Source organism: Macaca nemestrina, unplaced genomic scaffold (assembly GCF_043159975.1).
Source record: "Macaca nemestrina isolate mMacNem1 unplaced genomic scaffold, mMacNem.hap1 Scaffold_43, whole genome shotgun sequence".
Classification (NCBI taxonomy): Eukaryota; Metazoa; Chordata; class Mammalia; order Primates; family Cercopithecidae; genus Macaca; species Macaca nemestrina.
The window spans coordinates 579,428-591,569 of NW_027257672.1; the positions used below are offsets into that span (position 1 = coordinate 579,428).

Below are 12,142 nucleotides of genomic sequence, written 5' to 3' on the forward strand. Positions count from 1 at the left end.
GGAGCCCCATGGCTGACCCTGGAGGTGGACGGTCGGGTCGGATTGGCTGCCCTCCAGCACGTGTTTCGAGTGATGCCTTCCCTGGGTTACGCAGCCCTGATCTGTAGGGCACAACTTCCCAGCTCCAGCCAGTCTGGTCTTGCCGTCTCCTTCCAAGAAGGTAGGTGCGGCGCAGTTGCCTTTAAGCGGCTCCTTCTGGACACCGCAGGGCAGCAGCAAGCAAGCATGGGCGACTTTTTTCTTACGTTGACCACAATACGCGGGGCCAGCTTTGCACGATCCCATTCAGCATCACACGTGTGCATCGGCCACTCACCTGTCCATCTGCCACAGACAGGCTTGCACAGGACCATTGAGTGGCCTTTACGGCAAAGAGCCTAAAGGGCTCACAGGAAACCTGGACCCAGCGCAATGGTAACAGCGCAGCAATACCTGTCATTGATCAAGGGGTATTCTGGGCCCGACATGGTGTTAAGTGATCCAGTTCGGTTAGCACTCTTAGAATTAACCCCCTTTTGCCTATCAGGAAATCGAAGACGGAGGGCATTAACGCCAGGGAGCAGGGAGTAAGGGGACACACAGAGGGGCTGAGGGGCTGGGCATTCTGAGCCCACGGATCTGCCCACAGGCCCCGGCTGCACGGGCACCAGGGCTGCTGCTCTGGAGGGGATGAGGAGCTCTGGGGAAAAGATGGAGCCTGACGTGGGTAAGATTTGGATATTTTCAGAAGAGATTTTCAGCCTGGAATGAGGGTGTAAGTGACTGAATCGGAGTGATGAGCCAGATAGCCCGGCTGCGGGAGCTCCCCTGTGGGGTGAGGGAGGAAGGCCTTGGGGGCGCGTGGCTGAGCAGAGGCGCTGGGTCGCCAGGAGCCGCCGCGGGTTTGGAAAGGGGGAGAAACGCAGCGCCCTGCACTGCAAGGGCACCGAGACGTGGTTGTGGTTCTTCCTGACCGTGACAGGCACAAATGGTGCTGATGGTGGAATGCACGGAGTTTGCCTTCAGAGAACTCCTGCTGTCTTTTAAAACCTGGGCCTCTCATTTAAACTTGGTGGCCTCAGGTGAATGGTCAGAAACAGTTTCTGATGAGGTTGCAGAGACTGTGCATGGCCTCTGATTGTGCACATCCTGTGATTGTGTATAGTCTCTGATTGTGGCCTCTGGCCTCTTTGTGGCCTCTGATTGTGTGGGTCTCTGTGTGTGGTCTCTGTGCAGCCTCTGATTGTGTGTGGTCTCTGATTGTGCTCAGTCTCGGATTGTGCGCGGCCTCTGATTGTGTGCGGCCTCTGATTGTGGGTTGTGTGAGTTTCCCGGGATTAAGTAGATGAGCCTCGTGCTGGAGCAGGTGTGCCTTGTGTTGGGCATGTGGATAAAGAAGTTTAACCCATCCCCTCTTTGAGAATGGCAGGGCAGTAACAAAGGCGGTTGATTTATACATGGCCATCCTCGTGAGGTGAGGACCTGAAAGGTTTACTGCTTTCCCGGAAAGCTGCTCTGGGCGTCACCATCACTGATCATGGACAGCAGCTCAGAAGCCCCCTTAAGGTGCAGGGAGGGACCGGCGCTGGTCCTGTCTGTGCCCAGGCTGCTGGTCACCCTGACGGCCAGGCGATGGCTGCCTGTGCACGAAGCTGGGGTTAGAGTGAATTTGGGCAGTGTCGGCTTTGATTTAGGTCAAGACTGATCAGTCTTCCTAAAATACTAGCCATGAAAGCTTTCATAGATTGTAGTTCTTTGGGAGATTTATATGTGGTTTTTAAAGCACAGGGCCCATGGCCAGTGTTGAATTACATTTTGTTCAGTGTAACTGACAGGACACTGGACCTGAGTCTCAGGCCTGCCACAGGGTTCAGGGAGCTTCAGAGAGGGAGATGTTTGTGCTCAAGTTTTCGCAGATGGGATGGGACATGGGCATGGGGCTGGAATGCTCTAACCTTCAATCTTCAGTCATCGGTATCACCTGTGCACACGCATATCGTTTTCAAAGATGGACAAGCTTTTGGGAAATATCTGAAGACTTTTCCAGTTTTGAAAGAAGCCGGGATGACACTGGAAACGTCAGGTGTCTTGGCTGCTGATCAGGTCCATCACCACGCACATGGTCCCTAACCTGGCACACCTCTGATCATGCACAGCGGGTGACGAGGTCCATAACCTCACACTTCTGTGCACAGCAGGTGACCAGGTCCCTAACCTCAAAAGCTTCTGATTGGGTGCAGCTGGTGACCAGGTCTGTAACTTGGCATGGCTCTGATTGTGCAGAGCTGGTGACCAGGTCACTAACCACCCACACCTCTATTCATACCCAGCGGGTGACCGGGTCCATCACCTCACACCTCTGATTGTGCATAGCAGGTGACCAGGTCTGGAACCTTGCACACCTCTGATCGTGCACAACGGGCGACTAGGTCCATGACCTCACGCCTCTCTGCACAGTGGGTGACCAGGTCCGTAACCTCACACCTCTGATCGTGCACAGCTGGTGGGCGCAGGACCCACTTCAGTGAGGGGCTGACTTCCCAGGTGTGAAGGGGGAATGTTGTGTGGCTCGCTAAGCCCCTCCATGCTTTGGGGGCTCCAGGCTGTGGCCGGCAAGTAGGAGGTTGTCCCAGGAGGCTGCTGTGTGTTGGGGATGGGAGGCAGCTGCAGGGTGGAAGTAGGATGATGTTGTAGGGGGCCACTGTGGGGGGGTGGGACGGGAGGCAGCTGCAAGTTGGAAGTAGGATGTTGTCCCAGGAGGCTGCTGTGTGTGGGGGAGGGAGGAGGCAACTGCAGGGTGGTGTGGTGGTCCCCGTGCCACTGATTTCAGGTTAAAATAGAATGTGGACCTCTTTTTACCATAGTTTTTAATTACTCCGCTAGTTTGTGTTGCTGTCTCTTGCTATGAAGTCCACAGTCTGATGTCTCTGTGGTCCCCATGTTTCCCTTCTGCTTGTGTTACCCGATCCTGTGGGTCAGCTGTGAGGAAACCACTCTCCACGCCTCATCTGGAGTGGTCTCGAGCTGGGTGTGCTGGTCTCCTTGTGGGCTAAAGTGTTCTTCTGTTACTGTTTTCTCTGTTTTTTGACCAAATTTAGCAGACTTGTGTATGATGCAAACACTTTAAAAAATGTCTTTTGCCTTTATGAAAAAAACACTTGCATTGCTTTAAAATGAACCTTTCCTGTGTCTCCATCCTTCCTCACAGATTGCTCTGTGTTAGAAACTCGGTGGTGTGTGCGCTTCATGGCCTCATTCCATCAAGCACTGTAACCTCTGATTGCAAAAGTGACTACACTCAAGGCAAAAAACTTCGCAAATGTTGGAAATAATGAACAAAAACAATATATTGTTCTCTCGTCACCCTGAAATGGCTACTCTTAATATTTTGATGTACTTCTTTGAATTCTTTTTAAGTAAAGTTGCTTCTAACACAAGCACTTTGATTATATTGATCAAATTATATTCAGGAAATAAGGAGAAAGTAAAAAGAATATCCAGTTTGGGGCAAAAAGGAAGACGACATAGAAAGAGGCTGTAAAACTCCCTGCAACTTGAAAAGCTGGGTTGTGGTGGATGTGGTTTTGTTTTTACTGTGAGAGACCACAGGATTCTTCTTGGCACTGAAGGGCAATAAGATAATACCCTGTGTGTGTTCTGGTGGCTGTATAAACCGAGCCGCATGTCCTCTTTCGAAGCAGAGAAAGCATGAGGTTTGAGGTAGTGGTTTGGTAACTTTTGGAAAGTCTGTTTGTAGGACTGCACTGCAGAGATTAGGTCAGTCTGAATTAGAATCGAATGATCTGTTCAGGCCTTGGGAGCTTTCTACACCGGCTGTACGCCTGTTCTGGATGTGGTGTAGAAGGAACAGGACTGGGAGGGTTTCTTGCTTCCCAGTCATAGAAATGCCTGCAATTATCACTGTTTGTTGTTTCTCGGGAAGCTATTTTGGGAAGGAAGTGTACGTTCCAAGGCTGCTGGTTGGCCTTTCATCACCCTGGGGGTCTTGGTGTGGGTCACGGGAGCTGTGACTGCTCACGCGTGGAGCTCTGTCTGTCTCGCTGCCGCGCCGGTAGACAGCTGGTCACCAACACAGTGTGTGTCCCAGTGGCCTTTGAGAAGAATTCTCTACATCATTTTTATACAAGGTCCTTTTTCCTTTCAATGTCAACATCGTGCCTTCTAGCCAAGCGATATGTTCTTGCAGAAACAGGAAGTGTGGCCCAAGTGAGAAACGAGGTAATTGATCCATAACTGCTATCAGTTTTTATAGAGTTGAGCCATTGTAATTTATACACAAACATGTTAAATCTGTAGAAGTGAGTCACGGTGCCAGACCCTCACAAATGCCGAATGTCTACGTGGGACCTCTCTTCTATCGGGTCCACATCACAAGAAGAAAAGTCGCTCAAATGCAGGACGGAGTGGACGTGAATCTCCGAAAACTCCATGAATCAGAGTGACTGCTTTCCCAATTGCTGGTCTCCCCATTTGAGGTTGTGAGATTCCCGTTCTGAAGCTCCTTCAATTTCCCAGCATCCATTTCACTCCTTCATGGAGATAACAGACTCACACTGATACCTTGTTCTCAGATTTTCTAATTAGAAAAAGCACATATTTCACAAGAATTGTCCAGCTAACTCACTCCTTAGCCTGGGGTAAGCCACATACCTCTTTTCTCTTTAAAATACTCACCTTTCAGAACTCTTGGTAAATAAGAATAGGAAGGTACCATGACTTTGGCCACAAGCAGTATTATGTATAATGTGCAAGTGAGTGCCTTGAGAGCCATGGTTGCTAAAAACAAATTTTCTCAGAAGAGAAAAATGTAAGCAGTTCTTTACATGATCGTTAATTTTGTTTTGCCTAAATAACATCTTGTCGTTGTACAGGGATACAGGACGTTGCTGAGTATTGACCGGGGCGAGTGGGTCCTGCTGCCCCACTGTGTGATCCTGAATATCGACAGGGGTGAGTGGGTCCTGCTGCCCCACTGTGTGTGACAAGCCCTTTGTTTCTGGCCTGGAAATGTCCTGGCTCTTTCAGTGCATTGGGGTGGTGCTGGCCCCCTTTGTTAGTTTGCATGTGAGGCAAAATCTCACGCCTTTCACTCTTGTTGACATACAGATGCCAAAGCTTTGAACAAATTCTTACTAAATCAAACCCAGAAATATGTAAAAGGGATAAGAATACCATGAACACTTAGAGTTTGTTCTCATGATCTGTAGTTTTGCATTGCACATTTGGCTCATCATTCAAAAATCAATGTAATTCACCACATTAACAAAAAATAAAGCAGAAACCCCATTTTATCCTCCCAGTAGACACTGGAAAACATCTGTTGAAATTTAATAGTCCTTATACGAATTTCCTATCACATCAGGAACAGAAGGGAACTTTCTCCATTTGATAAAGGCCACTCCTGAAAAACAAGAGCTGACCCCCCTCCTCGGTGGTGGCAGCCGGGGAGCTCTGCCCACAGTCAGGGGTGTCAGGAGCATGGCCATTCTCCGTGCTTCAGGTTCGCATGGTGCACACTGGGGCCCTCGTCCGTGAAGTTAGTTAGGAGAACTAAAAGGCATAAAGACTTGGAAGCAGGGGGAGATGCTTGATGTACAGAAGACACAGGGCCTTATTTAGAACATTTTAGGAAATGTACAAACAACCAGAAATGGTGTGAATTTTGCAAGCATGCAAGATGGACTCTTCGCAACAGATGTATACAGATGCCCAGTGGCCCATGAGAGGTGCTCACCAGGGAGTCATTGGGTAAGTACAACTTAAACCCACGAGGTTCCCCTTCACAAGAGTGGAGAAGGGAGGACAGTAGCAGGTGCTGGTGAAGATATGACAGACTGGATCTCAGACTGATGGAGACTTAAAATGGCACAGCCACATCAGCAAATGTGGCAGTTTCTTTAAAATGTGTACACTTACCATATGGCCCAGCAGGTATGCTGTAGACGTTCACCAAGGAGAGCAGAAAATGTGTGTCCTTGTAAAAGAATGCACATTATCTCCAGAGTAAATTGTCATAGCCAAGAACTGGAAACAACATAAATCTCTCTCATCTGGAGAAACATGAGCAAATTCTGATATATTCATACATTGTCCTAGTTCCCAGCAGGAAAAACGTACAAAATGCTGAAACCAAAACAGACAACGGGGATGAGTTCCAGGAGCCTTGAACTGAGCAGAGAGTGAACACCACGCCGTGGAGTCCATGTGACAATGGAGAATCTATGCGAATCTCGGGTGACGGAAGAGCGCCAAGAACACTCCTCGAGAATGAACAGTGGCTGTCTCTTGAGGGCTGGGATTGACTGGGAGGGGACTTGTGGGAACTTTGATGCAAAAGATTTGATTAGGGTAATAGATTTCCATTTATCGAAATGCGCCAAGTGTACTCAAGATCTGAACATTTCACTGTGTATACTTTGTACTCCCTACCTTCCAAAAAAACAATGAAAAAATAATTACAAATTAGCACTGAACTCGATAGATTTTTCACCGTGGTATTAGATAGCAATTCTGAAAGCATTTCTGTATCTCCAGACTTAAGCAAATAAGCTTAATAAATCAGTGAATATATTGAGTGCTGCAGGTGCCAGGTTTCTTTCTTGATAAGAGGTAGAAATAAGAAAAGGCCAAAGCCTGGAATGGATCACGTGGGATTAGGTTGCAGCAGGAGGTACAAGTATCAGCTGGTGGCTCCCGACAGATGTAGACAGGGATAGAAGTGCCTGTGGATGGGTGTGGGTGCACATGCGTGTACATGCGTGTGTGTGTTCTACTTGCCGGCAATGCCCAGCAGCACCCGGTGCCCACTCTTAGCTTCCAAACTCCGTTCTTCACTAGAAGGAGCCCTGGTCTAAGGGCTGGGGAATCCGGTGTCAAATCTGGGACCGGTTGAGCAACAGAACAAACCATTGTAACTATGAATCATAACCCACGAAGCCAGACTCCGTGAGTATATATGGACATATGTAAATGAATGCTGAAAGATAAAATTATTTTTCAGTGAATATGGAAGATCTAATGATTTAGAAGGAATGACAGGAAATCAGTGGATGCTAAAACTAGTAGTGGAGAATTCATGGAAAACAGAATATGCACATAGTGTCAGGGTGTCTCCTCCCAAATCTTAATTTCAACGCGAGAAGTAGCATCTTTGCTTTGGAGGCACTTAAGCACCACCTTCACTGAGTTGCCGATGTTAACATTGTCACGTAAGACACACTTCTGCGGTGTCCCTGCTAAAATGCATACTCCTGAGTCTAGTCCGGAAGATACCAAAATAAAGGACAAGCTGTGAAATAACTGACCTGTATTCTTTAACATTTCCAATTTCAGGAAACACAAAACCTGAGAAACTTGGATGCTGGACGGGTAAAAATCACATGACAAATCAATTCATCATCCTGGATTGGATCGTAGAAAAAGACAAAGTAAGAAAATTATGGAGACAGTTGACAGCATTTGAAAGTGAACTTTGTATATGACAGTTAAATTTCCGGATCTTGAGGAAAGTGAATGTGAGAGCATATCCTTGTGTTTGGGAAATACATTGAAACATTTAGGTATGGAAGGATATAGTATCTGATATTTATTTTCATTTGACTTAGAAAATTCATGGGGAAGGGGGGAAAGCAGTGATGTAAGATAGGAGCAGTTGGGCCTAAGTTGAGCCTGGTAAGTTATGTGGGAATTCGCTACGCTGGTCTTGCAGATTTTCTGTGTCTTTGAAATTACATCCAAAAAGTTTAAAACGGAGAATATGCAAAACAAAAAGCGATTTGTGCAAGTGAGTGGACTGTCACCTCATTGATCCCTTCAGTTTTCGGCCATGAGCCAAGTCAGTCACATAATGGTTTTTGACCTGGGAATTAGAAATAGTGGCCAGATGACCAGGCTCTTTATCTAGTTAGGGAGAGAAGTGTGCACAAAGGCTGACAAGACCAAGCAGTGCGATGAGCTGCTTGTGGGCGTGATGCTGAGGGTCTGGGTCCTGTCTCAGGTGGCAGCTTGGGGGTTTTAAGCCAGAAAGCCACGTCTGATTCTCTTTCAGTGGGATCATTCTCGCAGCTTCAGAGAAAACTGCCCCAACTCGTCTTCACTCACGCTGGCCATTTTTGGTGGTGGTGGTTTTATTCTGCTAACACCGTTCTCACTGACAGTTTAGGGCCTTTGAGCGGATTTTTGCCTGTGTCTCGAAGATTCTCGTCTTGACAGCCGGTATGTTTCATTCCTGTTGTTCTGATTCTGTGTTAAGAGGGTTCTTCCCTGGCTTCACAGTTTGGAGTTGCTGCTGCATCTGTCTCTGCTTTAATTCTCTAGCCCATCTATCACTTGTCTCATCCCTTAAGAAGTGGCCTGCGTGAGATGCCATGAGACTGTCTGCCTTATCACCACTGCGACCCCAACCCGTAAGGACTTACAGAGAAGGCATTCAGTGAATGTGTGGAATTAATGTAATGGGTTAATAGCCACAAAATGTCTTAATGGTTGTTTTAGTCCATTTCCATGCTGCTGATAAAGACATACCCGAAACTGGGAAGAAAAAGATTTAGTTGGCGTTGCGGTTCCGCATGGCTGGGGAGGCCTCAGAATCATGGTGGGAGGCGAAAGGCACTTCTTACATGTCAGCAGCAAGAGAAAACGAGGTAGAAGCAAAAGCGGAAACCCCGATAAGCCATCAGATCTCATGAGACTTATTCACTATCACGAGAATAGCACAGGAAAGATGGGACCCAGTGATTCAGTTACCTCTCCCTAAGTCCCTCCCACGACACATGGGGATTCTGGGATGTAGAATTCAAGTTGAGATTTGGGTGGGGACACAGCCAAACCATATCCATAGCCAACACAGTCCTGGCCCATGGCCGGTGTTGAGCTGAGCTGCGACCGTGGCTGTGTGAGTTGGGGTGCGAGGCGTGCACACGCCTCTCAGCGGTACAGTGAAAGGATTTGGAGGCTCAAACGTGTGACCTACAAAGAATCTCCAAAGAAAGATCAAGGTGCATTCACCCTAAAAAGAAAAATCTCAGTGCAGTTTACACCCAGTGTTTGCTTGCGGATATGGATTCTACAGTAATAAAATGAATAATTAAAAGTCTGTGAATAAATTTTAATGTCTTTATGGAACTGTAAACACTGATTTTCTTTCCTCACCCACCCATCTGTTGGTGAGTTTCAGAAGGTGGATGAACCGTGCTGCGGGGACAGAGAGGAGGGTGCAGCTTGGCCTCTGGGACCTAAGCTGAGCACTGAGTGACTGAGCTCTCTCCATTTCAGACGTCCACACGGAAGCTGTCCAGGCGGCTCTGGCCAGACACAAAGAGCAGAAGATGGCGGTGCCTATGCCTTCCCAACGCAGGTCCCTGGTCGTGTAGACCTCCATGGACGCCTACACCCCTCCAGGTAAGGGACACGCTCCCCGACGCTGCCTCCTGAACATGCTGGGCGCCTCAGAATTGACCGCTAGCCCAGAAGTTGGGTTTTTGCCTTCAAAATCATGGTGCAGAAGTGCAGATTTTGTGAACCAGAAGTCCGAAAACAGTGCATGAAAAGTAACACTATGTATCTGTATAAATACACATTTTTAACTTTTCATCAAGATTGATACATATGATACATACCAGTAAAATCTCACACAGTTTTATTCACTTAATTCCTTGTAGGGAAAAGGGAAGAGTTTGTAACCCTATGGGTGGAATTGGACTTTTCTTCTGATTAGGCTGTTGCATGCATATTCTCAAATCTTCAGATAAGTGTGCTACATTGTTGGATTGTTTTAGAACAAGCGAATTGGACAGTTTAGGCAGCTACCCGAATCAGGTCATAAACTTTGCCTGCAAGGTGCCAGCTAGTATTTTAGTTCCTGCAGGCCATAAGGTCTCTTACAACCACTCAACTCTGCCCTCAGCCATGGGTGACAGCAAGTGCGTATGACTGTGTACCAATAAAACTTTATTTACAAGAACAACGGACCAGATTTGGTGCAGGGACCTGCCAACCCCTGATCTAAATTACTGAAGGTAATAGCCAATTTATATTTCTGCTATATAATACTGCTTTTCTTTAATCTTGAATTTTACATAACTACCCCAATTCTCTATTTTCTCTGCCCAAATAATTATAAACTACATTTCATGATCTTCACACCCAAGTAAAGCAGAAAGTTTAGTTATCCAGATACTTGTTAGAGACATGGATTGAACCTATGCTATTTGGTGTTTAGTTTCTGTGATTTTGATTCCAACATTATTCATGCCGTTGTTGCAAGCTTGTCTTCTCAAAGGACCTGAATCACCTTACATCCCACGTTGAAGCTACATATCACTTTAAATGACCCAGTATTTTTGCTCCAATACCAAAGAAACTTAAGGTACAATACGAATAGTTGAAAATGTACAACATTTTCGGGAGTATTTTTACTTCTGAAATTTAGCTTAGTCTTGGCAAGCAGTGAGACAGAAGGACGTGCTTCAGATCAGAGCTGAGGTCAAGCGTACGTCCACATTACTACAGGCAGCTCCTGAGTTTCACCTTTACATACCTTTACAAATGAAGGTACTGGAATTTAAAGGACAGAACTTAGAGTGCATCATTTTGGGTTTTCGTTGCTTTTTGTTTTGAGACAAGGTCTTGCTCTGTCACCAAGGTTGGAATTCAGCATCATGATGGCAGCTCTTGGCTCACTGCAGCTGTGACCACCTGGGCTCACGCGGTCCTCCCACTTCAACCTCAAGCAGCTGGGACCACAGGTGCTCGCCACCACACCCAGCTAATTTTTAAGTGTTTGTAGAGACAGGGTGTTCCTATGTTGTTTCTGTTTCTCATTGACACATAACGTGTTCTTCATCTAAAGAACGCAGTGCCAGCCAGGCAAGGGAGTGAATGCCGTGCTAGCAAGTTGTTGACAAGGGAGCCCTTTCTGCCAACGTGCTCCCTTGGGCTCCTCCCTTTCCTTATTTTAATATTAAGCCACAGCACATAATGAAGGACTGGGCACGATAGCTCATGCCTATAACTCCAGTAATTTGGGAACCCAGGGCAGGTGTATGGCTTGAGCCCAAGGGTTCAAGGTCAGCCTGGACAACATGGCAAAATGTACAGAAATGCCTTTTGTACATCTTGTCTTCACCAAAAGTACAAAAAATTAGCTGAGCCTGGTGGTGTGCACCTGTAGTCCCAGCTACTTGGGAGGCTGAGGTGGGAGAATCACTTGAGCCCGGGAGGCAGAGGTTGCTGTCAGCTGAGATGGCACCACTGCACTCCAGCCGGGGCAACAGAGCAAGACCCCCATCTCAATTAGAAAAAAATAACGATAATAAATGCAGACTCTTTAAAAATGATTAGGCCAGGCATGGTGGCTCATGCCTCTAACCTCAGCAGTTTGGGAAGCCAAGGCAGGCAGATTGCTTGAGTTCCCAGCATTTGAGACTAGCCTGGGCAACATTCCAAAGCCCATCCCTGCAAAACATACAGAAATCAGCCAGGAATGGTGGTGTGTGCCTGTGGTCCCAGCTGCTCGGGAGGCTGGAGTGGGAGGATCAGGGTGCAGTGAGCCATGATCGTGCCACTGCACTCCAGCCTGGGCAACAGAGCAAGACCCTATCTCAAAAATAACATGCTTACTCCTGTTTGTTTAGTTAATGGTTATAATTTGCCAAAACTTATGGCAAAATAATTGTATTTGTATGTGTTCTTTGTGTAACTAACAACATGGACGTAAAATATTTCAAGGGTTGAAATATTTTAAACCAAATTTTTGGCACTAACCAGTATGTAAGGCAACGGGCATTTTTCTTGACCACTTTGTATAAGAGAAAAGACTTTGAAATGGAAGAAACAGTGCGGTTACGGTTATTTGCTTATTTCTCGTATTGAATCCAACCGCTGACAAATGTTACTGGGTCATGTGTGATGAATAACCTCCTTGTACAGATGTCTGCAAAATATAAAAGAATATTATTTGAAATGTTATTTTTGTGAAATATTTGGATTTGACCAACAGTTTTATATCAGCCATAAAGCATCCCTTGTAAATTTTCATCAGGAGTCCTCTTGATATATCATATGGGGCAGTTTTGTAAAATCGTAAATGTCAATATCATAAAAATTTTTTACTCCCAGCCTATTTGTGCTTAGCGATAGTTTG

At 46.5% G+C, this 12,142-nt stretch overlaps 1 protein-coding gene across 15 annotated transcripts in view; it reads left to right on the forward strand.

Annotated features, from left to right (window-relative positions):
• The window catches only part of LOC139361328 (disco-interacting protein 2 homolog C-like), a 142,692-nt gene that overhangs the window by 45,640 nt on the left and 84,910 nt on the right, over nucleotides 1-12,142 (forward strand). For 3 of the 15 annotated variants that reach the window (XM_071089944.1, XM_071089946.1, XM_071089951.1), the window contains exons 1-2: nucleotides 7,629-8,405; nucleotides 9,274-9,399. In XM_071089944.1, coding sequence (XP_070946045.1) covers nucleotides 9,378-9,399 — 22 coding nt within the window. In that variant the 5' untranslated portion in view covers nucleotides 7,629-8,405; nucleotides 9,274-9,377. The other 12 variants (XR_011618866.1, XR_011618865.1, XM_071089945.1 and 9 more) reach the window with 9 other exon arrangements.